The sequence below is a fragment of the Podarcis gaigeae genome (assembly GCF_964106915.1).
Source record: "Podarcis gaigeae genome assembly, chromosome: 10".
Taxonomy (NCBI): domain Eukaryota; kingdom Metazoa; phylum Chordata; class Lepidosauria; order Squamata; family Lacertidae; genus Podarcis; species Podarcis gaigeae.
In genome coordinates, this window is record NC_139686.1 from 6,935,914 (window position 1) to 6,961,827 (window position 25,914).

Consider the following 25,914-nt stretch of genomic DNA (forward strand, 5'->3'; position numbering starts at 1 on the left):
AATTCTGGTACAGCATATTACAAGTTTCTTTGGTCTCAGGTGGATTATTCAAAATTAAATTTCACGCTCTTTGACCCAAGCCTAAAGGTAAAGGTAAAGGTACCCCTGCCCGTACGGGCCAGTCTTGACAGACTCTGGGGTTGTGCGCCCATCTCACTCAAGAGGCCAGGGGCCAGCGCTGTCCGGAGACACTTCCGGGTCACGTGGCCAGCGTGACAAAGCTGCATCTGGCGAGCCAGAGCCGCACACGGAAACGCCGTTTACCTTCCCGCTAGAAAGCGGTCCCTATTTATCTACTTGCACCCAGAGGTGCTTTCGAACTGCTAGGTTGGCAGGTGCTGGGACCGAGCAGCGGGAGCGCACCCCGCCGCAGGGATTCGAACCGCCGACCTTTCGATCGGCAAGTCCTAGGCGCTGAGGCTTTAACCCACAGCGCCACCTGCGTCCCTTTGACCCAAGCCTAGAAGTGCTCTTTTTTGGTTTCTACTAAATGCAGAGACACACTTTATCATGTGCCCACCCCCTCCGTAATTGCACAATTTACAGATAAAGCAAAAATATTGGGATCACAGCAGCTGGCATATTTTGCCAAGTTGATACCAATGGGTTCTCTGGGCTGAAGAAACATACTCTTTGGTGTGTGTGCCCCTCCCCCTCTGGATTTTATACTAAAAGCAAATCTACCTGCTGGAGCAATAAGAAGTGAAATGTAGTATAAAGGCTTGATGGCATCTGGTTAATGTTTCTACCGCTGAATGCAGTATTCAAGGTGCATTATTTTGCACATTAAAGCTGCAGAAGAACAGTTCAGGCGGATGAAATATTTAGAGTTTTAGACCAAACTATTCTTTTCCAGCAAAATAAACATTTCAGAAGTATTTGCAGCTGGAGATAGACCAGAACCAGGAGTTGATATGTGTTCCTTATTATTGCTCATCTGCCTGGGAAGCTGCTGGATTTCATCTGGTTGTGTAGAGATCCCAATGCCTATGGGGGAAGCAGGTCAGCCAGGTTTAGCAGAAGTGGCTGAACTTTCAGAGGACCACAGTGTTTTGATAATGAGTAGAGTTGACGCAGCACACAGAAGACTGAGCTTCATTGTGGGATACTTGGCTTTTAATTTCACCTGTCTTATATCAGGTAGGTCACTAACACTCAATGCCACTTTTGTATTCTACTACAAGCATAATTGGGGGGGGGTAGCAATCCAATAGCAATCGCTTTGAAGTTCCCCCTCCCCCAAATCAGGCTAATGGGTTGAGGTCGAATCCTGACAAGACAGAAGTACTGTTTTTGGGAGACAGGGGTTGGGCGGGTATGGGGGACTCCCTGGTCCTGAATGGGGTAACTGTGCCCCTGAAGGAGCAGGTGCGCAGCCTGGGAGTCATTCTGGACTCACAGCTGTCCATGGAGGTGCAGGTCAGTTCTGTGTCCAGGGCAGCTGTTTACTAGCTCCATCTGGTACGCAGGATGAGACTGTACCTGCCCTCAGACTGTCTCGCCAGAGTGGTGCATGCTCTGGTTATCTCCCACTTGGACTACTGCAATGCACTCTACAACTAATCCAGAATGCCGCAGCTAGACTGGTGACTGGGAGCGGCCGCTGAGGCCACATAGCAGCGGCCTTGAAAGACCTCCATTGGCTCTCAGTATGTTTTCGAGCACAATTCAGAGTGTTGGTTCTGACCTTTAAAGCCCTAAACGGCCTCAGCCCAGTAAACCTGAAGGTGCGTCTCCACCCCCCTAGCTCAGCCGAGACACTGAGGTCTAGCTCTGAGGGCCTTCTGGCAGTTCCCTCACTGCGAGAAGACAAGTTACAGGGAACCAGGCAGAGGGCCTTCTCGGTAGTGGCGCCCGCCCTGTGGAACGCCCTCACACCAGATGTCAAAGAAATAAACAACTATATGACATTTAGAAGACATCTGAAGGCAGCCCTGTTTAGTGAAGTTTTTAATGACTGATTTTTAATGTATTTTTAACTTTCTGTTGGAAGCTGCCCAGAGTGGCTAGGTAAACCCAGCCAGATGGGCGGGGTACAAATAATAAATTATTATTATTATTTTATTACTACTACTACTACAACTATATATATATATATATATATATATATATATGCTTTCGTAGATTTTCACGGGTACAGGAATGCAGGTTTTGGTGTCCTCGGGTGTCTTCCCGTGTAAAAGTTGGGGTGTCTAGGCGACGTTTCGACGAGGTCTCACTCGTCATCTTCAGGCTGGTGCTTTCGGCTTCTTGTTACTGGAACAGAGCGGGATCTCAATGTTTGAGTTCCTATAAATACTGTAGAGGGGGTGTGGTGTCTAGCCTCCAATGTTCTGGGCAGAGAGGAAGTTCCCAGGCTAGTGTGCCTTTTCTTCTTTTGTTCCTTAATTACTTGAGAGATACCTTGAGTGATTTCTTGAGTGATATCCTGAGTACCACTTAGGTGGGTCATTAGGTGTGGATTAGTTGCTAAAGTCTTTGTGTCTTGACCTCTTGAACTTTGTGAAGAGTTTTCCTGAGAAGATGGCTGTATTGCACTTAGTTGTGCTTTGGCTTGGCCATCGAGATAGAGAAACACCCTCACAACATGAACAAGCGTGACGACACATCCCGCTTGCCAGACATCTGGAAATTAGCCCTCCCCACAAAAACTGACACCAGATCCAGAGGCACACAGAACGCCAACACCAATCAACCACACCAGACCCAAACCCAGACCCTCTCCACAGATGAATTACTGACACCATCCAGTAGCCAATCCATGGTGGCACCTCCGGATGCTGCACCCCCCTGCAATCCCTACACAGATCTGGCTGACACAAGCCACAAAACCACAGCTCGCCCCTATACACGAAGCCAAGCCAAAGCACAACTAAGTGCAATACAGCCATCTTCTCAGGAAAACTCTTCACAAAGTTCAAGAGGTCAAGACACAAAGACTTTAGCAACTAATCCACACCTAATGACCCACCTAAGTGGTACTCAGGATATCACTCAAGAAATCACTCAAGGTATCTCTCAAGTAATTAAGGAACAAAAGAAGAAAAGGCACACTAGCCTGGGAACTTCCTCTCTGCCCAGAACATTGGAGGCTAGACACCACACCCCCTCTACAGTATTTATAGGAACTCAAACATTGAGATCCCGCTCTGTTCCAGTAACAAGAAGCCGAAAGCACCAGCCTGAAGATGACGAGTGAGACCTCGTCGAAACGTCGCCTAGACACCCCAACTTTTACACGGGAAGACACCCGAGGACACCAAAACCATATATATATATATATATATATATATATATATATATATATATATACACATACATATATACATTTTATGAAGAAAACGCCATTTTCCCTAGTAGTGGTCTCAGGTGGTAAGCGCTTGCAGGGCCATTGCTAAAACAAGGCCATTGTGAAATGAGAGGGGAAGTGTCAGCAAACTCAGATTAACAGCCCATCTGTTTAATAATAATATAATTTTATTATTTATACCCCGCTCATTGGGCTGGGAGCTCTGTGTTCACAGACACCAAGGTGAAAGGAGCAGTGAGGGACCCACCATTCATCTTGGGGTCATCATGAGGCCTCTTGACTATTGCAGGAAATGCTTGCTTTCAGCGCTGAGCTCTCTGCTGGTCAGAACATCTTTAATGTAATATTAAAAACAACTCGGAGCCACGGACCTGCTTTCTGCTTTATAATCACCTGTGTGCTACTGACAAGTCTTGTTGTTGTTGTTTAGTTGTTTAGTCGTGTCCGACTCTTCGTGACCCCCTGGACCAGAGCACGCCAGGCACTCCTGTCTTCCACTGCCTCCCGCAGTTTGGTCAGACTCATGTTGGTAGCTTCGAGAACACTGTCCAACCATCTCGTCCTCTGTCGTCCCCTTCTCCTTGTGCCCTCCATCTTTCCCAACATCAGGGTCTTTTCCAGGGAGTTTTCTCTTCTCATGAGGTGGCCCAAGTCTTGGAGCCTCAGCTTCAGGATCTGTCCTTCCAGTGAGCACTCAGGGCAGATTTCCTTCAGAATGGATAGGTTTGATCTACTGAAGCTTTATGTTGGCTGTCAAATCAAACAGGCTAAGGGTCTGTTGTGGTGTTTCCTCTTAATCCGACCACAAGTGCTTCATCCAATAAAAGCGAACAATCCACTTGAAGCAAAATCTCATTTTTGCCTGTGGATGAACAATAAGCACATGCTACTTCCTTTGTTTTATTTATCAGTCTGAGATTCCTGCATTGCAAGGGGTTCGACTTAGATGGCGTAATGGGGCCCTTCCAACTCAACAATTCTATGATTCTCCCCCACCTCCAAATGGCGTGCATGGGTTCAGCTCTTTAAAAAGAAAGAAAGAAAAGTAACCTACTAAAGGCTTCCTGAAGTTTGAATACGTGCAGCCTAGTTTAAAAAAAAAAGCACGGTAGATCTTGAAAGCATTAATCAGTTTAATTGCTGTGGTTAATGGATTAATTAAAAACAGATTTAAAATGTGATTTTGCAATTTGGTTGTAACCTGAGCAGCTGCCTATGAAAAGGGCTTGATGTCTGGTGGTGAGTTATTTCTTGTGGCTACCTGCCACTCAAGATGGAGAAAGTCTCCGAAAATTGGAGCTTTGAATGACTCCAGAGCCCCAACCACCACTGCCTATTGCTCTGAGAGCAGAGATAATCTAGGAGGTATTTGCTTTTATTCTTATCTATATATGTAAAAACCAGTTCCCAACTTTCTGTCACACTTACCAGTCTGTCACACTTTAGTGTGACCATGGAACAGTTTTTGTAATATACGTCTTAACTCTTTGTAAGCTAACCTGAGGATCTCTCTTTCTGGGCTATAAGGCAGCATATTAATTTTCAGAATAATATATAAAGATTCTCCTTCCTATGTTGACTGACAGATCGCTCATGCCTTCTTGACTTATGTGTGAGGGATATCCTGGAGGGCAGAATTCCCTCTTGCTATTTATGGAAGTAGAATTTACAATTTTTGCATGGTGTTAGCAAGATGATGGTGGAAAAATGCTGCAGCTGTCTTTTAACAAGACCCTTAATAAGCATCTCCTGAATATTAATGTTTTCCCCCACACCTTGCATTAGTACTTGGATGTTTTACCTGCATCTTGTTTCTTGAGGCTACTCTACACTTGTCAAATGGTGTCCTGAGAACTACTTTTGTAACATAGCAGTTTCTAGATTCCGACAGTGAGTATGTAAATGTGGAATCTCTGTTCCCGAAATAGAATTCCTGGCATCAAAATGAAGGGTGGCTTTACTTAAACTTACGACCTCAGAAGGTTTAAGGTAAAAACAGGGCTGTAAAATGAGGCAGCGTGTCTTGTTCCATCAGAGGTGGCTTGGGGACCCGGCCTGGTGTTGCAACCTGATGTTATGGTCCTGGACCAGGAATCCTCAGATGTAGGTTAAGGTCAAGGACCCCCGGATGGTTAAGTCCTGTCAAAGGTGACTATGGGGTTGTGACGCTCCTCTCGTTTTCAGGCTGAGGGAACCGGTGTTTGTCCACAGACAGATTTCCAGGTCATGTGGCCAGCATGACTAAACCACTTCTGGTGCAACGGAAGACCGTGATGGAAACTGGAGTGCATGGAAATGCTGTTTACCTTCCCGCCACAGCAGTACCTACTTATCTATTTGTACTGGCGTGCTTTCAAACTGCTAGGTTGGCAGGAGCAGGGACAGGGCAACGGGAGCTCAAGAGGCTCAGTAGTTTAGACCACAGCGCCACCTACGTCCCTCAGATGAAGACTCCTACAACAGCAGTTTCTAGGGGGAGTTAGAGCTGCTCCCCAGTCCCTCCAGTGTGAATCCATTCTTACCAGAGCCCCCTCACATCTCTTGGACTGAGGAGACACCGTTGCCACCCTAAATGACTAGTCCACAGACTCCTTGGAGGATTAGGAGAGCTCTGATGGGCTTTTCCCAAAGCAGTTCCCACAGCTTGAAAACCCCATTGCTAATGGCTGAGGAAAAAATGGATTGCCCTTTAGCTGGCCAGATGCAGCATTGCTGGGCCAGGGCTTCTATCTCAACTACCTAACTTCTCCAATTGCTTGAAGACACCATGGAGAGCTGGACACTTGTAAGGCATGACATGTCTACGTGGATTTTTGGTAAGGGCTTAAATAGGATTCAGATCAAGCTGCCGATATTTTCTTTGTGGGAGCGTAGGAATGAGTGTCTGAATTAAAACAGTTCTCTGCTTCCAGAATGAAACACCTGCTGAGCTCATTCGAAACATTATGTAAGAAAAATAATAGTGGTGTCTCCACCCCCATCGTTCAGCCCAGACACTGAGGTCCAACTCCAAGGGCCTTCTGGCAGTTCCCTCACTGCAAGAAGCCAAGTTATAGGGAAGCAGGCAGAGGGCCTTCTCGGGCCCACCAGATATCAAGGAGATAAACGACTATCTGACTTTTGGAAGACATCTGAAGGCAGCCCTGTTTAGGGAAGTTGTTAATGTTTGGTGTTTTATTATGCTTTTATATCCATCGGAAGCCACCTAGAATGGCTGGGGGAAAGAATTTTTTTTGAAAAATCTTCAGAATGTTTACAACAACATGCATATCAAAATAAACTGAAGAAGAAGAAGAAGAAGAAACCACCACCACACCATGGTATAAAATAGATGCATCTTTGCATAATGGCATATAAAAATACAGTAGAAGAAGGCAGTGTAGACGCGGCTCCTTATTATTGTTAGTGGTTGGGAGAAGAGCTGGAGGGATTTAGATGCAGAAGACGGGGAGAGGCTGCAGAGTGGCCTGCTGTTGATCTTTTAGATAAAGGATGTTTTACCTTGGTCAGGCCTTGCTCTTGGTTTGCCTTGTGCCCTGAGATAAAGGTAAAGGTAAAGGTAAAGGTACCCCTGCCCATACGGGCCAGTCTTGACAGACTCTAGGGTTGTGCGCTCATCTCACCCTAGAGGCCGGGAGCCAGCGCTGTCCGGAGACACTTCCGGGTCACGTGGCCAGCGTGACGAAGCTGCTCTGGCCAGAGCCAGAGCCAGAGCCGCACACGGAAACGCCGTTTACCTTCCCGCTGGTAAGCGGTCCCTATTTATCTACTTGCACTTTGACGTGCTTTTGAACTGCTAGGTTGGCAGGCGCTGGGACCGAGCAGCGGGAGCGCACCCCGCTGCAGGGATTCGAACCGCCGACCTTTCGATCGGCAAGTCCTAGGTGCTGAGGCTTTAACCCACAGCGCCACCTGCGTCCCCTGTGCCCTGAGATGCAACACTTAAAACTAGTTTACTCTTGGAGCGCTTCTGGCAATACATGCAAATGTTTGGCTCCAAATCCCTTTGGCTTTCTTAGAAACCTGTTCTCTAGGAGGCTTTTCAATGCTGCGGTGTCTCTTGAAAACTTCACAAGCCTTAGATGTCAAACTGAGAAGATAGCTGAAACTTATGAAACCCTGTGATTTCCTCCCCTCTCCCTTGATGAAGATAACACCGAGCTTTTGAGGTGAAGCATCTTGTGAAAGATGTTTATGAAAAGGGCGGCAAAGCCTTTAGAAAAAATTAAGCTGCATTTTTGCAGATGGGAAGCTAGATTATATTTCAATAGAATAGCTTGACAGCTTGAAAGGAAATTAAGATGCCAAAATTAAGTTCAGGTTATATTAAATCTGTCAGACAGTTGTAATTAACTTCTTTTCTTGTACTTGGGTATTGTAGATAAACTGGTGCATACATGGGGTTGTGTTAGTCCACTGCCTGCAACTATATGTAGATACAGTAGGCTGATTTCATTATTTATAGCTCATTAAGCCTTTTACATTTTTAAGTGATTACACATGAAATTATCTTTTCATTTAGAATGACAAATAGGAAATCCTTTGTGTGTGCGTTTTACATTCTAGTCTGCTTTTAACATCCCCTCCACTCAAAAATGGTTGCTTATCAGTATCTGTCCAGCTCTTAAGAATATGTGGCTACTCCTCTCCTTTTGTTATACCTTGGCTTTTAGTTGTTCTCCAGAACCCAATTAATGACTTGTTCAATTAATAAACCCACCTCAGTATTGATTTTAGTGTTGGCCTTTATTGAGTAATAGATAGTCTATGCTCAGGAAGGGAGATATAATCCTGTCTTCGTATGGGGCTCCCAGTATAACTCCAAAAGACCAAGTCCACTGGTTTGGCCCTGTTCCCTGCCCCCTAAAATTCAACTAAGTGGCGTGCAAAAATAAAATAGGCTCATGCCAGAATGTCTGATAGATGGAAGAATGAACAGGAAGAGGAAAATAAGAAAATTCAGTTACATTAAAGTTGTGTAATTTCCCAATGGGATGACCAACAATTGGAATTGGCTACTCACTTTCAGGCTGTTTGGTCCCAATCTGGTTGATGGAGAAGTGCCTTTCTTGCATTTCAGAGAGTTGGAAAAGATGACTGGTTGTGTTCCTTCCAACCCTATATTTCTGTGATTCACAGTCTTCCAGTTTCATGCGATTACTGCCAAGTGGAAATAGTTTTCAAAGGAGTCAGCTTTGGGTTCTGAGGAACTAAGTGATGGCTGATGCCAAAGACTCAGCTTCTAATGAGTTGGGTGAAATTTGATAGTTGAACGTTGGAACTTCCTCCGACAGGAGGCAGTGATGGCCACCAACTTGAATGGCATCAGGAGGATGGATAAATTAATGGTGGAAGAGGTTATGAATGGCTGTTAGTCGTGATGGCTAAGTTCTTCCTCCACAGAGACAGTATATGGAGACAGTTGCTTGCGGGTTTGAGAACAAGATGCTGGACTAGATGGCCCATTGACCTGATCCAGCAGGCTTTCCTTATGCTTTGTTGTTTAGTCGTCTCCGACTATTCGTGACCCCATGGACCAGAGCACGCCAGGCCCTCCTGTCTTCCACTGCCTCCCGCAGTTTGGTCAAACTCATGTTAGTAGCTTCAAGAACACTGTCCCACCATCTCGTCCTCTGTCGTCCCCTTCTCCTTGTGCCTTCAAACTTTCGCAACATCAGGGTCTTTTCCAGGGAGTCTTCTCTTCTCATGAGGTGGCCAAAGTATTGGAGCCTCAGCTTCAGGATCTGTCCTTCCAGTGAGCACTCAGGGCTGATTTCCTTAAGAATGGATAGGTTTGATCTTCTTGCAGTCCATGGGACTCTCAAGAGTCTCCTCCAGCACCATAATTCAAGAGCATCCATTCTTTGGCAATCAGCCTTCTTTATGGTCCAGCTCTCACTTCTATACATCACTCCTGGAACTATACGGACCTTTGTTGGCAAGGTGATGTCTCTGCTATTTAAGATGCTGTCTACGTTTGTCACTGCTTTTCTCCCAAGAAGCAGGCGTCTTTTAATTTCGTGATTGCTTTCACCATCTGCAGTTATCATGGATCCCAAGAAAGTAAAATCTATGACTGCCTCCATTTACCCCCCTTCTATTTGCCAGGAGGTAATGTGACCAGTGGCCATGATCTTAGTTCCTTATGCTTTATACTAGGCTAAATCTGTTGTCTACCATTGTGGCCACACCTAATAAGACAATGGTATGAAGGTTGGGAGTTCTCAACTCCAGATCTGTGATCACTTCTTTCCACTAAACCTAGGTATGGAATGGGGAGAGGAAGGCTATGCTAGGAGACCCTGAAGTCTATCCCTGGTTTCCACTCCCTGGTGTCCATGTGGGAAGCTTGCATACTCTGCACTGCATACTTGCAGAATGGGATAAGTGCCTTACAGAGTAATGCAAATCTGTGCATGGTCTCCTCCCCTCTCCCCCAGCACTGATTTCTGGTTTGATTCCAACAAAGCTGATTTCTGACCTGGGAGCCCCTGGGACAGAAGTGCTGCAGTAATATGCAGCCTGTCTTTGTTAATGGTCAGTAGCCTCTTGCAAAGCAACTCCTGGAGGACACTTGCCTTGTTAACCTTCCACCCAGCAATCATTAGAAGCACATCCAGACTGGAGTTTTCACTGTCTCCAAATCCTTCAAATCAGGTTGACTATAGGCTTCATGGAGAACAGAAATGTTCTTTAAGCTAAGGCGGGAGCAGTTTTAGTCATCCCTGACCACGTTGACTGGAGCTGAGGAGAACTGTAGTCCAAGAATATCTGGATGGAGACAGCTTCCACATCCCTGTTTTATTATTATTATTATTTATTGAATGTATATACTGCTTTATACCCAGAGGTCTCAGGGCAGTTCACAGCTTTAACCTGCTGTTGCCCTCCCATTTCCAAGGGATATTTTATTATTCCTATTCCTATTCTATCCCGCCTTTTCCCCAGTCTGGGTCTCCCTGTTCATCGGAGTTAATATGACCCCTCCTGGATAGCTCAGTTGGTTAGAGTGTGGTGCTCTTAGCACCGAGGTTGCAAGTTTGATCCCCATACAAGACAGCTTCCTATTCCAGAGTGGTGTAGTGGTTAAGAGCGGTAGACTCGTAATCTGGGGAACTGGGTTCATGTCTCCGCTCCTCTACATGTAGCTGCTGGGTGACCTCTCAGCCCCACTCACCTCACAGATACAGATAGGTAGCCGTGTTTGTCTGCCATAGTCAAAACAAAAAAAATTGCTTCCAGTAGCACCTTAAAGACCAACTAAGTTAGTTCTTGGTATGAGCTTTCGTGTGCATGCACATTTCTTCAGATACCTCACAGAGTGTTTGTTGTGGGGGAGGAAGGGAAAGGAGAATGTTAGCCGCTTTGAGACTCCTTCGGGTGGTGATAAAGCGGGATATCAAATCCAAACTCTTCTTCTTCTTCCTGCATTGCAGGGGTTGGACTAGTTGGGGCTTGGTCTCCACATTGGTGGGCCCTGACCCAGAGGATCTGAGCAACTGAAAGGAAGTTGGAGCAACCATGAGGGTCTGAGGGAACGGGGAGCAATCTGGTAGGTAGACTGTAGGGAGGGAAATGGAGCACCCGGATCTGTTTCATTCAGTGCTTGCCCTTGGGGAAACTTGTGGGCCCCACTTTCTCAACAGCAGCAATATCTTTTTCTGCCTGGTACCTTTGCATTGGGGACGCGGGTGGCGCTGTGGGTTAAACCACAGAGCCTAGGACTTACTGATCAGAAGGTCGGCGGTTCGAATACCCATGACAAGGTGAGCTCCTGTTGCTCTGTGCCTGCTCCTGCCAACCTAGTAGTTCGAAAGCACGTCAAAGTTCAATTAGATAAATAGGTACCACTCCAGCAGGAAGGTAAACGGCGTTTCCATGCGCTGCTCTGGTTCGCCAGAAGTGGCTTAGTCATGCTGGCCACATGACCCGGAAGCTGTATGCCGGCTGCCTTGGCCAATAAAGCGAGATGAATGCCACAACCCCAGAGTTGGTCACGACTGGACCTAATGGTCAGGGGTCCCTTTACCTTTGCATTACGGAACTGAAATTATTTCCCTGGATTGCAAATCTGGGGACTTTTAACGCCATGTTTGAACTTGAAAAATGCGCTAACCAAAACACCCCCTCCCAATTTACCTTAACTAGTAGTCAATGCATAAAGGAGTAGTTTACACCTGGCATATTGAATTCTTAGGGCATTCTGTACTTATGCACTTATGCAAAGAATCAAGGCTTCAGTCCTAAGCTCACTTGCTAGAAATTAAACCCCACCAAACTCAGCGGGGCTTGCTTTTTGCTCAAGCATGCCTTAGCTTAACTGTTGCCTGTTTGGGAATCAATACTTCAAGATACCCTTTTTACAACAGAATAGCATTTTGTGAATTGCTGAAAATAAATATTAAGGAGTCCTGGCTCAATTCTCGCCCCTTCCATTCATTTTTAGGTATGATTTCAGTGAGGTTGAAAGGAAATAAAATGGGTCACCCAATGTAAATTCCTTCTGTTGTTAGGCTGAATAGCTTCTTAAGGAATTTGTGAATTGCTCTGGTCAGAGCAGGGGGGCGGGGGGGGGGAATAGCACAGTGCTGTGTTCATGTTATCTCACTGAAAGCAGCATTGTAAATCCTTCACATCACCATTTGCATCGTTATTTAATATGAAAGTTTTAAAATTCCAATACTCCAGCCTATTGTTGTGTTAAAAGCCTTACAAACAGCTATACTAATGCACTTCCAGCTTTGTGTTTACGCAGGAGGGAATCGCTTGTACTGTAATGGATTTAAGGGAATGCAAGTCACAGCAATTGGTGGTAAGGGAACATTTGCCTCCTTATTTGCAAAAGTTTTCCGAAAAGAGAAGGGCATTCTGACAGTAAATTGACATATGGTCAAGTAGCTATTGAAAAGAGATTTCGTGCCTCATGGGGGGAAGTGAATATATTACGAGGGCTCATCTTAAGGCATTTAGAAGTTTCTATAAAGACATTGTCCAATGTTAACAGCGCTATCAAGTTTCATGCTTTGAGAGTACAGCTAGAAGGACACGGAGCACCATATATACACTAATCTATATTTTCATAAATTGGTCACTAACTGCAATGAGCAGGCATCCCTTATATATTCTATATGTACCATGCTCTACAGAGTAGCAAGACCCAATCCTGCCTCTAGGAGCATACAATCTAAAATTCAGAGGAGGCATTGAGGAGATGGGAGGAAAACGAAGGTGTCAGTGCGCAATGCGGGTGTTCAGAGGCACCAGAGGAAGTTCTCATGTTGGCAACTCCAAATGTACTTGCTCTTAGCTTTATAAGGGGACAATGGGATCAAAGGGTTGTGTGAAAGTCTCCATGGAAATGGTGATAGCTTGAAAAGCCCACACTTGCATGCAAGGCATACATGGGTCCCAAGGGCCAGCTGGAGAGGCCTGGAGCTGCCACATTTGGCCCTGCGCCTGAGGTTCCCCACCTCTGCCATAACAGCCTTGTTGAAAAAGCACGAAGTAGCCTTTACTAAGTGAATTGCATTGCCTCCCTGATAATAACTGGACATTTAAAAAATGGTGGCCATTGTTCCCTTGGAGTAGTTGTGCTTGTCCTCTCCTTTCCCCACCCAACCACCGCAGTCTGGGTCTGTTGTCAGTGGGCACAGCTAGTGAAACTGAGTGACTATCCTTAATAGCAGCCCATAAATAGCATTGGACATATCGAGGAACATCTGCCTCTGCATTTTCCAGTTACAGTGAGATTGCCAGGAGATTCCTCCCTCTCAGCTGCACATCATTATTTTAGTTCTCTCTCTCTCCCCGCCCCCTTTTTTGAATCAAGATGCTCCTGTGTGATTCTGAGGGTAGGTTTTGCCTTTGTTTCCTTTGAAAAAGAATCCAGGAACAGCGTTCTTGACAACCGTCCTCCAGTGAGCTGACCTGTTGCTCAGAAATGCAGGAATCTAGAAAGCGTGTAACAAGGTCACTCTCAGAAGTGACTCAGGCATGCCTTCCCCACGGGCTGTTGCATTTCCTCCCCTGAAATACTTACCTTGGTATACAAACTGTTAGGTTTCCTGAATGCCTCTGCGGGATTCCTTTTTTCTTAGAACAAGGAAAGGCTGTTTGATTCCTAAAACAGAGGCTTATTTCCAGTTGTGGCGACAGAAGCAGGCTTGTTAATCTTGCCGTGTCTGGGGATGATTTTAAATATCATGCCTTTATTATTTGGTGACTCACGTATGTCTCCTTAAAAATTTAGGGGTTATTATTTTTCAGGACAGGCTGTATAGTGAGGAAGTCATTCTGCTAAACTGCAGAGTGCTTCGCATGCTGCAGTCCAGTTGTGCATAATGGACAGATTTCTAAAACCTTGCATTGTTGAATTGAGAACGATGAATGATTCTGGGTGGGAGTGGCATGGGATATGCAGCTACCTTGGGAATTTTATTGAAGTGTGGCTTACGCAGAAGAGAATCATCTTAAGTTTAGGGCCACTTCACATTTTATAGTTTTTGGGTCAGGGACAGGGAACCTGTGGCCTTCCAGATGTGGTTGGACTCCAACTGCTAGCAGCCCCAGGCAGCATAGCCAATGGATAGGGATGATGAGAGTTGTAGTCCAGCAACATCTGGGAGGTATGTAGGCTCCCCATCCTTCTTTAGGTGAACACTGAAAGAAAGGAAAATGTCTGCCCTGAAGAGTGAAACACAAAGGACCCATTTCCTCACCTAAAGCAGGTCCATCAGCCAGACTTCAATTCCCCACTTCCTGTACAGTAGTGCCTCGCAAGACGAAATTAATCCGTTCCGTGAGGCTCTTCGTCTAGCGGTTTTTTCGTCTTGTGAAGCAAGCCCATTGACAGCTTAGCGGATTAGCGCTATTAGTGGTTTAGCGGCTTTTAGCGGCTTATCAGCTTAGCAGATCAGCTGATAAGCGGCTTAGCTGCTTAGAAAAAGGGGAAAAGGGGGGAAAAACCCGCAGGAACTCGCAAGACATTTTCGTCTTGCAAAGCAAGCCCATAGGGAAATTCGTTTTGCGAAGCGCCTCCAAAACGGAAAACCCTTTCGTCTAGCGGGTTTTCCGTCTTGCGAGGCGTTCGTCTTGCGGGGCACCACTGTATTACAGAAATGTTCCTTCCATTTGACCTTTGTGTCTCACCCAAACCATTCATGCCTCTAAACTCCTAGGTCAGTGGTTTTCAGCCAGTGTGCCGTGGCACCCTGGGGTGCCTTGAATGAAGGTCACGGGTGCCGTGGGCAACACAGGCCTCTCTCTCTTTCCTTCCCTCCCTCCTCTGATGCCCTTTCACGTCTCTGCCTCCCAAAGGCTTGCGTGCCTGTTTGTTGCATCAGCCCTGGCTACAAGCTCAGGAGGCGAATGGTACCTCTGGGGCTGGCCAGTGGATGCTGGGCGCCAGGAACTGAGGCGGCCTCGGAGTAAGCAAGCAAGCAGGCAAGGGAGCCCAGCCAGCCAGTCCACCAGCCCTTTCTTTTGGGAATGGACAGACTAGTGGGAGGTCGGGTAGGCAGGCATTGTGCTGGCGTTTCTTGTGCTTGCTGTGTGCAATGCCTGCCTGGGAGCTGAGTGCCCGGCGCCAAAGGGGAGCCTTTCCACCATGCAGGCCTGGCAGTGTCCGCTGCTGCCACTGCTGCCTCCCAAGGTGAGTAAGATGGTGGCCTCATATTCACCTTCAGCCCATTTCCCTTGGGCTGCTAAGGCTGGGGTCATCCTCTTCATTGGTCCCTGTGGGTCAAGGTGAGGAGGCACCTCTTTTTGAAGAAGAGAAGAAGAAGAGTTTGGATTTGATATCCCGCTTTATCACTACCCGAAGGAGTCTCAAAGCGGCTAACATTCTCCTCTCCCTTCCTCCCCCACAACAAACACTCTGTGAGGTGAGTGAGGCTGAGAGACTTCAGAGAAGTATGACTGGCCCAAGGTCACCCAGCAGCTGCATGTGGAGGAGCGGAGACACGAACCCGGTTCACCAGATTACGAGTCCACAGCTCTTAACCACTACACCACACTGGCTCTGAGACCAGGAGCAGTGGTGACTACTGCCCGGTGGACTTCCAAGGACAGGGGACAGGAGAGGAGGCTGAGGAAACACTCCACAATGGAGAGTGTTTGAAAAAGGGGTGGCAGAACTGAGCTACTGAGCCCCACACGGTTAACGCAGAAAGATTGTACGTAGTTGGTCAAGGGAGCTGTGGACTCCAAAAGGTTGAAAACCTCTGTCCTAGGTTGTAGACCTGTCTGTGTGTGGTTCTGAGTGCTTCACATGTTGGTGGTGGCCCATTCTGTTTGGGTTCCAAGTTGGATAGGGTTAGGTAAAGTGGGTTGAATTATTGTTGCTGTAGCGAGCTGGTTTTAGACTAAGATTTTAGACACTTAAACAAGTGGCTCTAAAGTTCATGTTTGATCCAACGAAAGAAGAAGGGCAGCCGAAAATAATGGACTATGCAAAATTGGATAGGATTCAAAAACCGTGGGACCAGAAATTTACAGAAGATTGGAAGAAGTATGTGAATTATTTGAAGAGCAACTGTAACCAACAAATTACGCTAGTAGGAATACAAGAAGTTTTGTAAGGAGGAATACATGAAGTGCTACAAGGTAGACAAAGAATAGAGATATTGGTTATGAGTTTTAAATGTAACAGGGAAAATAAGAAATGTGTACTAAGTGATTAGATTGGAAAATTTTCAAGACAGGACTGATGGAAGTCAAAAAATTGAAAAAGATGTAAAAATATGTTTAATTATTGTTGAAAGTCTACCGCTCTTAACCACTACACCACACTGGCTCTGAGATCAGGAGCAGTGTTAAAAAAACTAATAAAAATTATATAAAAAATAAAGTTCATGTTTGAATTTTCCACAAAAGAGCCACCACGGCTGGAGCATGCATTTAATTTTAAAACGGCTTTCCTCTCTTCCCCTAAACATTCCAAAGGGACACATTTGGTACTATAAAGCCTTTTTCGTGTCCCTTGTGAAAGTGCCCTTTGATGATGAGCATTGCAAAGACCTTTTGCATCCCCCAGGCTCTGGTTTCCAGCTCTGCTCTTGGTTCCCTGTCAGCTGCTCTTGTCACGGCCAGCTTCCCTTCCCTTCTAGGTGTGTTTATGGAACTTAGCTATGGCCTGCGCTGGAGAGCTTGTTAGGAAGCCCAATAATGAAGGGAAGATGACTTGCGTATTGTATAAACAGGAGGCGGAGGAAAGGTCAACTGCAAGGGAGCAGTAAAATATAATAAAATCTTTGCTTTGTGGTGTCAGTGTTTCAGGTCATCAAGCTGTAAGTCTGTCCTTTTCTCATTATTTATGACTATTAGCATGTTAAGTGTTTCCTTTCTGTCTCCCCCACTCACTGCATTGCCTCCAGTGCAGATGTTTGTCATTTCAGGTAGCAAGTCTGCAATGGGAGAGATATAAAACAAACTAGATCGCCTGCACGTTGATCTTTTTGAATTAAAGTTGGTCATTTGACCAGTCAAACAAAGGTTGATCAACTGACTAATAGTCCCCCCCCCCCGCTGCTTTTATTTATTAGTGGGTCCATATCACGTTTAGTGGGACCAAAATGCCACGTTAATCAACTCATGTGAAACAAAGACATTCAAAACCATTGCAATCAATTATTATTTATAAGAGAGAATATTATGCAAATACAGTGGTGCCCCGCAAGACGAATGCCTCGCTAAACGAAAAACCCGCAAGACGAAAGGGTTTTCCGATTTTTTAGCGGCTTCGCAAGACGAATTTCCCTATGGGCTTGCTTCGCAAGACGAAAGCCCATAGGGAAATCTCCGGGGACAGCGGGGAAGCGCAGCTGTTCCTGGACCTGTCCTAAGGCTTGCGGTGGGAGGTCCGGGAACAGAGGACAAGGCGCGAAGGGCTTCTCCTCTGTTCCCGGGGCTTGCGGTGGGAGGAGGGTTTTTCCTCCCCACCGCCAACATTCAGAACAGCATTCTGAATGTTGGCGGTGGGGAGGAAAGCCCTCCTCCCACCGCAAGCCTTCAGGACAGGTCCGGGAACAGAGGCGAAGGTGCGCAGCGCTTCTCCTCTGTTCCCGGGGCTTGCGGTGGGAGGAGGGTTTTTCCTCCCCACCGCCAACATTCAGAATGCTGTTCTGAAGGCTGGCGGTGGGAAGAAAAGCCCTTCTCCCCCCAGCCTTCAGAAGAGTTCCCGCCTAGGCTGCGGATAGCAGCCTGCTGCCCCGCACGAGGGGCGCTCTTAAGCAGAGCGCCCCTCGCGCAGGGCAGACATTCGCCGCATGGGGAGCCCCAAGCTGCGAATGTCTGCCCCTCGCACGGGGCAGCAGGCTGCTATCCGCAGCTTGGAGAGCCCTCTGGACCTCTTCTGAAGGCGGGTGGGGGGCAAAAGTCTTTGTCCCCCCTGCCTGCCTTCCCGGGGTTTTTAAAATGCTGGCGGGCGGCAGCGAAGGCTTCGCTGCCGCCCGCCAGCATTTTAAAATCGCCCCAGGACAGCGGAGAAGTCTCCGCTGTCCCGGGAAGGGGGGGGAAGCAAAGACTTTCGCCCCCCCCGTCGGCCTTCAGAAGAGGTCGGGGGACAGACTGTCCCCAAACCTGGTCTGAAGGCGGTTTCCATAGGAACGCATTGATTGATTTTCAATGCATTCCTATGGGAAACCGTGCTTCGCAAGACGAAAAACTCGCAAGACGAAAAGACTTGCGGAACGAATTAATTTCGTCTTGCGAGGCACCACTGTACAAATGTATGTCAGTGATATTCAGGTGATAGAATTGCTTTTGAGGGTTTGTTGTTATTGTTGTTCCATGGGGATAGACCAAACAGCTGCAAATCCTGTTTAGAATGAACTAAAACACAAAAGTAGAAAAGATTGTCAGCGGCTGATTTCATTGAATGGAATTCTGATTACAATGCAGGGCAGCACATATTTTTGAATGGCCGTGTGGAAGCAAATGTAGTTGATCTCCTGCAGGACTGGGGAAAAATGGAGTTTGCCCTCAGGTGATACCACGGGTTAATTTCAAAAGACTTCTTAGATCAAGCCAGCCTTTTCCACTGTTACAGCAGATGAATCTTGAGAGATCTGTCTACTGTCTATTATATTGCATGGGTTTCATTTAGTAAGGCTTGAAGATGTGGACAAGGTGCTTGGATCGGTCAAGGACCTATGCTCTGGACCAGGGGTCAGCAAACTTTTTCAGCAGGGGGCCGGTTCACTGTCCCTCAGACCTTATGGGGGGGGGGCGGACTATATTTTGAAAAAAATAATAACGAATGAATTCCTATGCCCCACAAATAACCCAGAGATGCATTTTAAATAAAAGGACACATTCTACTCATGTAAAAACATGCTGATTCCCGGATCATCCGCAGGTCGGATTGAGAAGGCGATTGGGCTGGATGCGACCCCCGGGCCTTAGTTTGTCTACCCATGCTCTGGACCTTTGCCCCTCTTGGCTGATAAAAAATAACAGTGAGGGGGCAGCTGGCTGGACCAGGGAGGTGATTAATGCCTTCTTGAGGGGGGATGGTCCCTGCCAGCCTGCTCGAAGGAAGCAGTGGTAAAACCACTCCTGATATTGCCCAATCCGAATACACATTATGATTCCTGATGTATTGCCAGGTCAAAAATTATGAAATCTATTAAAAAATAAATAAATAAGTTGTCCAGTCGCACCTTAGAGACCAACTAAGTTTGTTCTGGGTATAAGTGTTCGTGTGTATGTATTGGACAATTTTTTAATTTATTTCGACTGCATCAGACCAACATGACTACCTACCTGAATATGAAATCTATATCATCATATAGACTTCAAACTTCACACCTATCCAAACCAACACTGAGTAGATCAGGGGTTGGCAACCTAAGGCCCGTGGGCCACAAGTGGCCTATGGGGGTCGTTTAACCGGCCCATGGACCCCCGCCGCCCACTTGGACAGCTTCCGTGCGCCGGCGCAGAGCGGGTACTGCCTTCTGCGACGCTGGCTGGCTTCCCATTGGCTGCAGGGGAAGGAGTGCCAGAAATAGCGTTTGCACATGTGTGTCTGTGTGCGCACACACACCCTGGCCCACTGCGGCGTCTGCGGGACCATGAACCGGCCCAAGCCACAAAAACTTTGCCAACCACTGATGTTGATGCTGCCAGCAGAGGGACTCAGGAGATGTGTCAGTTTCTTCAGCGATATACTGTACTGCTAAAAAGTGAAACGGACATCGTAGTCTGCTCCTCATACTGCTCCTAGGCGATATATCAATATATCGCCCAAGCCTAGTATCTAGTTCAGGCATAGGCAAACTCCGACCCTCCAGATATTTCGGACTACAATTCCCATCATCCCTAGCTAACAGGACCAGTGGTCAGGGATGATGGGAATTGTAGTCCAAAACATCTGGAGGGACGGAGTTTGCCTATGCCTGATCTAGTTGCAATTATTTTAAGAAGGTGCTTGTGTCTCCCCTAGCTTTGTGTCTGCCTTCTTTATGGATGCCTTTTTCTCCATTGCTCTTTGCCTTTCAGTCTGGATTTGCATATGTCTCGCTTGTAACATTGCCCTGCCTCTCACCTTGAGACTACTGGTTTGCTTTAATAGCTGCGTGTGAGGGAATTTTTCTTAAAGTTGCCTTAAAAGACCAAACAAAATAATGTCAGCAGGTGTTCTTTCATCCCCTCTTTCGTTCACATGCTTGAAGAATTATGCACTAGATGTGACAAACTGTTCAGGTGTGTTGTAACTCTAGTATTTTAATGAACTTTCTCATCCAAATTACTTGGGACTGCAGTAAAGCTCTCTAGTCTGTGATAGATCAGAATCAAGTCCATTTTATACTTCAATTAAATGAGCAAATTAGCTGGCTGTGTTAACCATATAGTCACTTCATTTCAGAAGGTCTTAGAATGTTATAATGTCCTTCCACAGAGAAATTGCCTTACGTGTACTTGTTGGTTCAGTCAGCTAGTGGGGGTTTGAGTGCTGTGCTCGTTGTTGGGAAATGTGGAGATCTGGAGGCGGATAACACATTATCCTGGAGGCAAGCGCCACACTTGCTAACTTGATTTATGTAGGAGGTCTAGGGCAGGTCTAGAAATACCACATTTTCTATCAACTTCAGGCTCTTGAACAGAAGCTTAAAAACCATCCCAATCCACTCTTTGCCTGATGATGGCTGAAAATGGACATTGGTTCTGGCAAAACTTTTTTGTAAACCACTTTGATTTTTGTTGTTGTTTTACAATCAAGTTGTGCATACATTTTATGAAATAATTAATGCATAAACATCTGAGCCACTAAAAGACATTCCCCCCTCCCTTATCTGTCCTTTTGGTGGTGACAGCCTAAGGAGTAGAGAACTCCTGCTTGTATCTCATCTGCTACATGATTTGGTCATAGTTTTTGGATTCCAAAGAGTCACCTTAACCAACAACAACAACAACAACAACAACATTTGTACCCCGGCCATCTGACTGTGTTGCCCCAGACACTCTCGGAGGCTTCCAGCATATGCAAAAACATAATAAAACATTAAACACTATAATCCTATGTATACAGGGCTGCCATCAGATGTCTTCAAAAGGTTGTATAGTTACTTATCTCCTTGACATCTGATGGGAGGGCATTCCACAGGGCAGGCGCCACTACCAAGAAGACCCTCTGCCTGGTTCCCTGTAGCCTCATTTCTCACAGTGAGGGAACTGCCAGAAGGCCCTCAGCGCTGGACCTCAGTGTCTGGGCAGAACGATGGGGGTGGAGACCCTCTTTCAGGTATACAGGGCTGAGGCCAACACTTTGAATTGGGCTAGGAATTGTGCTACAACACCCATCAACCCCAGCCAGTGTGTCAGATAGTTGGGCATGGTGGGAATTTTAGTTTGACAACAACTGGGAGCCCAAGTTTGGGAAGCTATGTTCCTGCAAATCTACTCACGTGTTTAATGAACACACAAGGGAGGAATTGGATCATATCTGCTAGGTACCCATTGGTACAGGCCGTGTGTCTCCTGTCAAAAGGGAAGTCCATGTTGAGTTCTCTCTTCTCCTGCAGTGTGTGGCATCACTTAACCTGCATTGTGTGCTTACCTCATGCTGCTTCATATTCTTGATGGAGGCTGGGAAATACTCAGTGTGATGAAACACAGGTAAATGGTAGGGAGGGAACACGATACAGAGATACCCATTTTGAATACAGGCATGTGTCCCACATAGATGTGGTACTGCCTTTAACTACTGCATATTTGTACACCCATTCATAGAACAGATGTTCATCTGAACAAACAACCCATGCCAAGCTGGGCGTATTTCTTCAACTGGACACTCATTTTGTGGCTCAAGTGCCCTTGGTGCTATCTAAAAGGCAAGCAACTCTGCTGTTCCTTGACACATAACTCTCAAACGCATCTCATGAGTGTCTGGTATAACCTCAGAATTTGCCCAGAGAAAAACTGGGTTCCCTGCCAATAATGTGTGTTCTCTAGGTGACCTTAACCTGGCCAGACTTGGAGTAATTATACTTTGCTGTATTCTCCAGTGGTTTATTTGCACGCAATTTATTCACTTCAACTAAATAGGAATTGTCTGCCTACGTGTTTTAACACAGCAATTTGAGTCAAATTATTTGGGTTTTTTGAAAGCACTTGGGCAGATAAATAAAATTGCAGGAGTTATTTCTCAAACAGTGACCTCCTTCCAGGATTAGGTTTTACTCAGCTTGCTTCAATTTCTCATTTGGGAACCATCTTGCTTACAAGGGTTAATAGAATTTCTATTTAATGATCTACAGCTCCGCTTTTATTCCCTGTTAGGATCAAGCTGATCAATGCATAACCTAATTGATTGTTAAGGTCAAAAGTGCCATGTCTTTATTGGCTGATACCCGAATCTTATTTATTGTTCCTCAGAAGTTGGTTCTACGCTCCATTAGCCTTTTTTATCCATTCTTACATGCAGAAGCAATAAAAAATTGTGATACATAGCTTGGTGGACACCTTAATTGTTATGCATTGTATGTCTGTTGTCGGGTGCCAAACCAGACACTTGAAGTATCTTTCTAGAGTTGAGATGACTCTAATGATCAATTGTGGCATAAAATGTTTTGCTGCCTTTGTAGTTCAGCTGTGAATGAGAGCTGCTTGTGGGGGTTTGAGATGGGCAGAGAAGAGATAAAACCAAACGAAAGGGCACAATCCTCTGGGCGTGTTGGCTGTGCAAATCCCAATAGGACAATTGTGTTTGAACAGAAGAAGATCCTTGCGGACTGCAGCCTAAATTATAAGCGGGTTAGTGGGGTTTTTTGGAATCTGTGTACGGTTTGTGCCATTTATGCTGCCCACCAGTCTTTTAAAGCCATGTGATTTTGGCAAAGCTCTCTGATGAGTGACTTAAAAAGAGACAGTGGTAGGTGCATTTCAGAAGCAGCATAAGTAAAATTTGTTTTTCCCTAGTGGGAAGCTTGGAAGACACGTTTTCATCCTTTTCCTATTTTCGAAACAACCAAAATGACTCCAGTTGGTTGAGCATTGAGAGGGGTTGTCCAGCTTGGGCAAAGTGATGCCTTCTAGATGTTGTTGGGCTGCAAGCCTCATTATACCTGCAGGTTGTCCATGCTAGCTGGGGCTGATGGGAGCTGGAGGACAACATTGGGAGGGCAGCTCATCAGACGACGCTGCCCAATGTACATCAAAGAAATGAAGAAGGTCACCTCTAGGCATTGTCTTTTGTCAGAGGCCCTGTTATAAGAAGCAGCTTGCAATAGCTCAGGAGTGGGGAACCTTTCTCAGCCTGAGGGTCCTCATTCCCTTCTGGGCAACCTTCTGGGGGCCACATAGACACATAGAAGTATAGAGTTGGAGGAGACCCCAAGGGCCATCTGGTCCAACTCCCTGCAATGCAGGAATTGTAGCTACAGTACAAGACACACTAGAGATGCTCACTACATGCCAAAGGCAACAGTGGGCAGAGCAGTGAATGTAAATTTTTACTTATGTATGGTAGGCTAGTTTCTACACCCCATCCCATGTCCCTTTCTAGCCTCCATCCACCCAGGTGAGCCGTATGACCTGAGGAAGCTCCTGAGGCCCAGATAGGACTGGAGAGTCACGTTTGGCCCCCAGACCTGGGGCTCCCCATCCCTGCAATAGCTGCTTTGGTGATTATGTTGGTATGAGTTGAAAACGTGATGGCAAAACCGAACAAACCCTCCTGGCTATTCTTTTATCGGGTCGTTCTGAATGTGTTGCATTCTGGCATCACCTGTATCCCATCCATGTCGCTTAATCCTTTCCTACTTCTTAATTCCAGTGAATGAGGAAGACCTGAAGAAAAGAATAGCTGAAGAATTGGCATTAGAACAAGCCAGGAGAGATGCTGAAGCCCATAAAAGGTTTGTTTTGGTCAGGAATAGATCTTCAGTCCTCGCTGTTTGTGTTTTAAAGGCATGCTTCTTGCAATGTTGTGGTGAGTGGGGAAAGCAGAGGTCTCTGGGTGAATTAGGATGTTTTTTAAAGCAAGGTGTGGCCAGGCTTCTATTTGTTTGGCGTGTAATGGTGGTAAACAGAAAAATAAATTAGTAGAGAGTTGTTATTCTCTGTGGTTTGCATTCTGTCTACATCTCTCTGACCTCACATACTTGAAGTGCTATGCTATTATGCTTTTTTTTTTTAAGGGGGGAGGGTTTAAAGTTCTGCCTTTTATGTTTTTGTATTTCCCACCCTCTCTGGAGCCTTCCTAAACTGTTTGCCTAGCAATTGAATTGCTCAGGAAAAAGCACGGAGGCTTGTGTTGCTGAACTCATCAGATTGATCAAGAGGTACATTCTAACAGCAGGGGAACAGGTAGAACTGCTTTGAAGAAGAGGACATACATTAGGCTTTGAAATACGTAAAGAGATGCTGTGTGTGTCTTTGTGTGTTGGGATGGAGGTTGGGGAAAGGGAACTGCTGTTGCTTTTTCTATTGGACATGCTATGGGCATCCTATAGTGTATCTTGGGTGAAAAACAGCAATATTTACTCTTCTACAAATTTGGGGTTTTTTTTTGCATTTGAAAGGCTGAAGTTGGGCTTTAGTCATAAATGTTTAGTAGGTCTTGAAGGCACAGGTCAGAAGAGTGCAGCGCTTTCAATTATACATTAATAAAATGAAATCCAAGCAGCTACGTTTAAAAATTAATCAGTGCCCTTGACAGGGTGAGCTCCCGTTGTTCAGTCCCTGCTCCTGCCAACCTAGCAGTTCGAAAAAGCACGTCAAAGTGCAAGTAGATAAATAGGTACCGCTCCGGCAGGAAGGTTAAACAGCGTTTCCGTGTGCTGCTTTGGTTCGCCAGAAGTGGCTTGATCATGCTGGCCACATGATCCGGAAGCTGTCTTCAGACAAATGCTGGCTCCCTCAGCCACTAAAGCTAGGTGAGCGCTGCAACCCCAGAGTCCGCTACTGGACTTAATGGTCAGGGGTCCCTTTACCTTTATGCTCAGTTTCCGCTTCTAGTAAGCTCAGTGTAGCTTCTTTTTTGGGGGGGGGGTCCCCAATGTTCTCCCATCCAGGCACTGGTCTGGATCACCTTGCTTAGCTGGCTGAACAGAACTCTCCCCAGCCCCTCCCCTGGAATTGGTCATCAAGGCAGTAGTGGAACCATTCGTCTTCCAACTGGAACAGTAAAGACACCATGGTTGATTGTTTTGAAAACTGCTGAATGGTATAGAGAGACCTACGGAGTTTTATCCCCCCCCTCCCTTCCCGGCAAAGACCATTCCAATTTTATTTTTTTACATATTTAATAGTTTTTAACCTTGTTGTAAGCCACTCAGAACACGTTGTTGAATGGCCTGTAAATAAATAAATAAAAAAAATGAATAAAACCAAAGCAGTTTCTGTGCCAAAGCCTGGCTTCAAAACTTATCGAAATGGATTTAGAAATCCAGTTTCATCGAAGAGTGCTTGGAGTTGGCCGGCAACTGCTCACTTAAGGGCCTTGCCCAGGAAGGGAATGATATCCCCATCACCCAGAGTCCAGCCTGATTACTTCGGTCTTACCACTGCCTCCTTAAAGGTTGGTGGAAACCACCCTTCGCTCTGAGACAATGCTATTTATTATGCCCTTGATCCGTCCAGATGCATTCTCTGTTCTAGATCTAATAAGCCTAGAGAGGCAGGAGTCTGGCCTTAGAACTGAGCATGCTGTTTGACTTGGGAAGGCAAACAAAAGTAAAAACTATGTCACGTTAATTTATGAACCATGTAAATATATAAAAAGTTTTTCCAGTAGCCCAAAGTACCTGGACTGAAATTTGTCAAGGGAGGAGGGAATCAATGAAGTGTGTGGGGTGGTTTAGCTGGGCGTATGCCCCATTGGTCTGTTTGGGACTTACTTTTGAGTAATATATTGGATTACACTGTAAATTATCTTAATGTTGTAAATAATTGGATGCTAGTGTGTAAATGGTTCTGTAAAAACCCCCAAAACTCAGCTGAAATATGCCTCTTTGAATTGAGTAGTAAAGCAAATCAATGTGTTATGGTGAAATCACTGCTCTTTGAAATATTGTGGCTTGTCTTAATTGATTTTTGATTTTTACAAGGAAATGTATTTAGCATTTGTGTGTTAGTGTTAATGTAATTAATGCTAGCATTTT

At 45.9% G+C, this 25,914-nt stretch overlaps 1 protein-coding gene across 1 annotated transcript in view; it reads left to right on the forward strand.

The window, feature by feature from the left end:
• Window positions 1-25,914, forward strand: part of CHCHD3 (coiled-coil-helix-coiled-coil-helix domain containing 3) — a 217,168-nt gene that overhangs the window by 25,335 nt on the left and 165,919 nt on the right. The window contains exon 3 of the mRNA XM_083700960.1: window positions 23,586-23,667. Within this exon, the coding sequence (XP_083557086.1) occupies window positions 23,586-23,667 (82 nt within the window). The remainder of the gene's footprint in view (window positions 1-23,585; window positions 23,668-25,914) is intronic.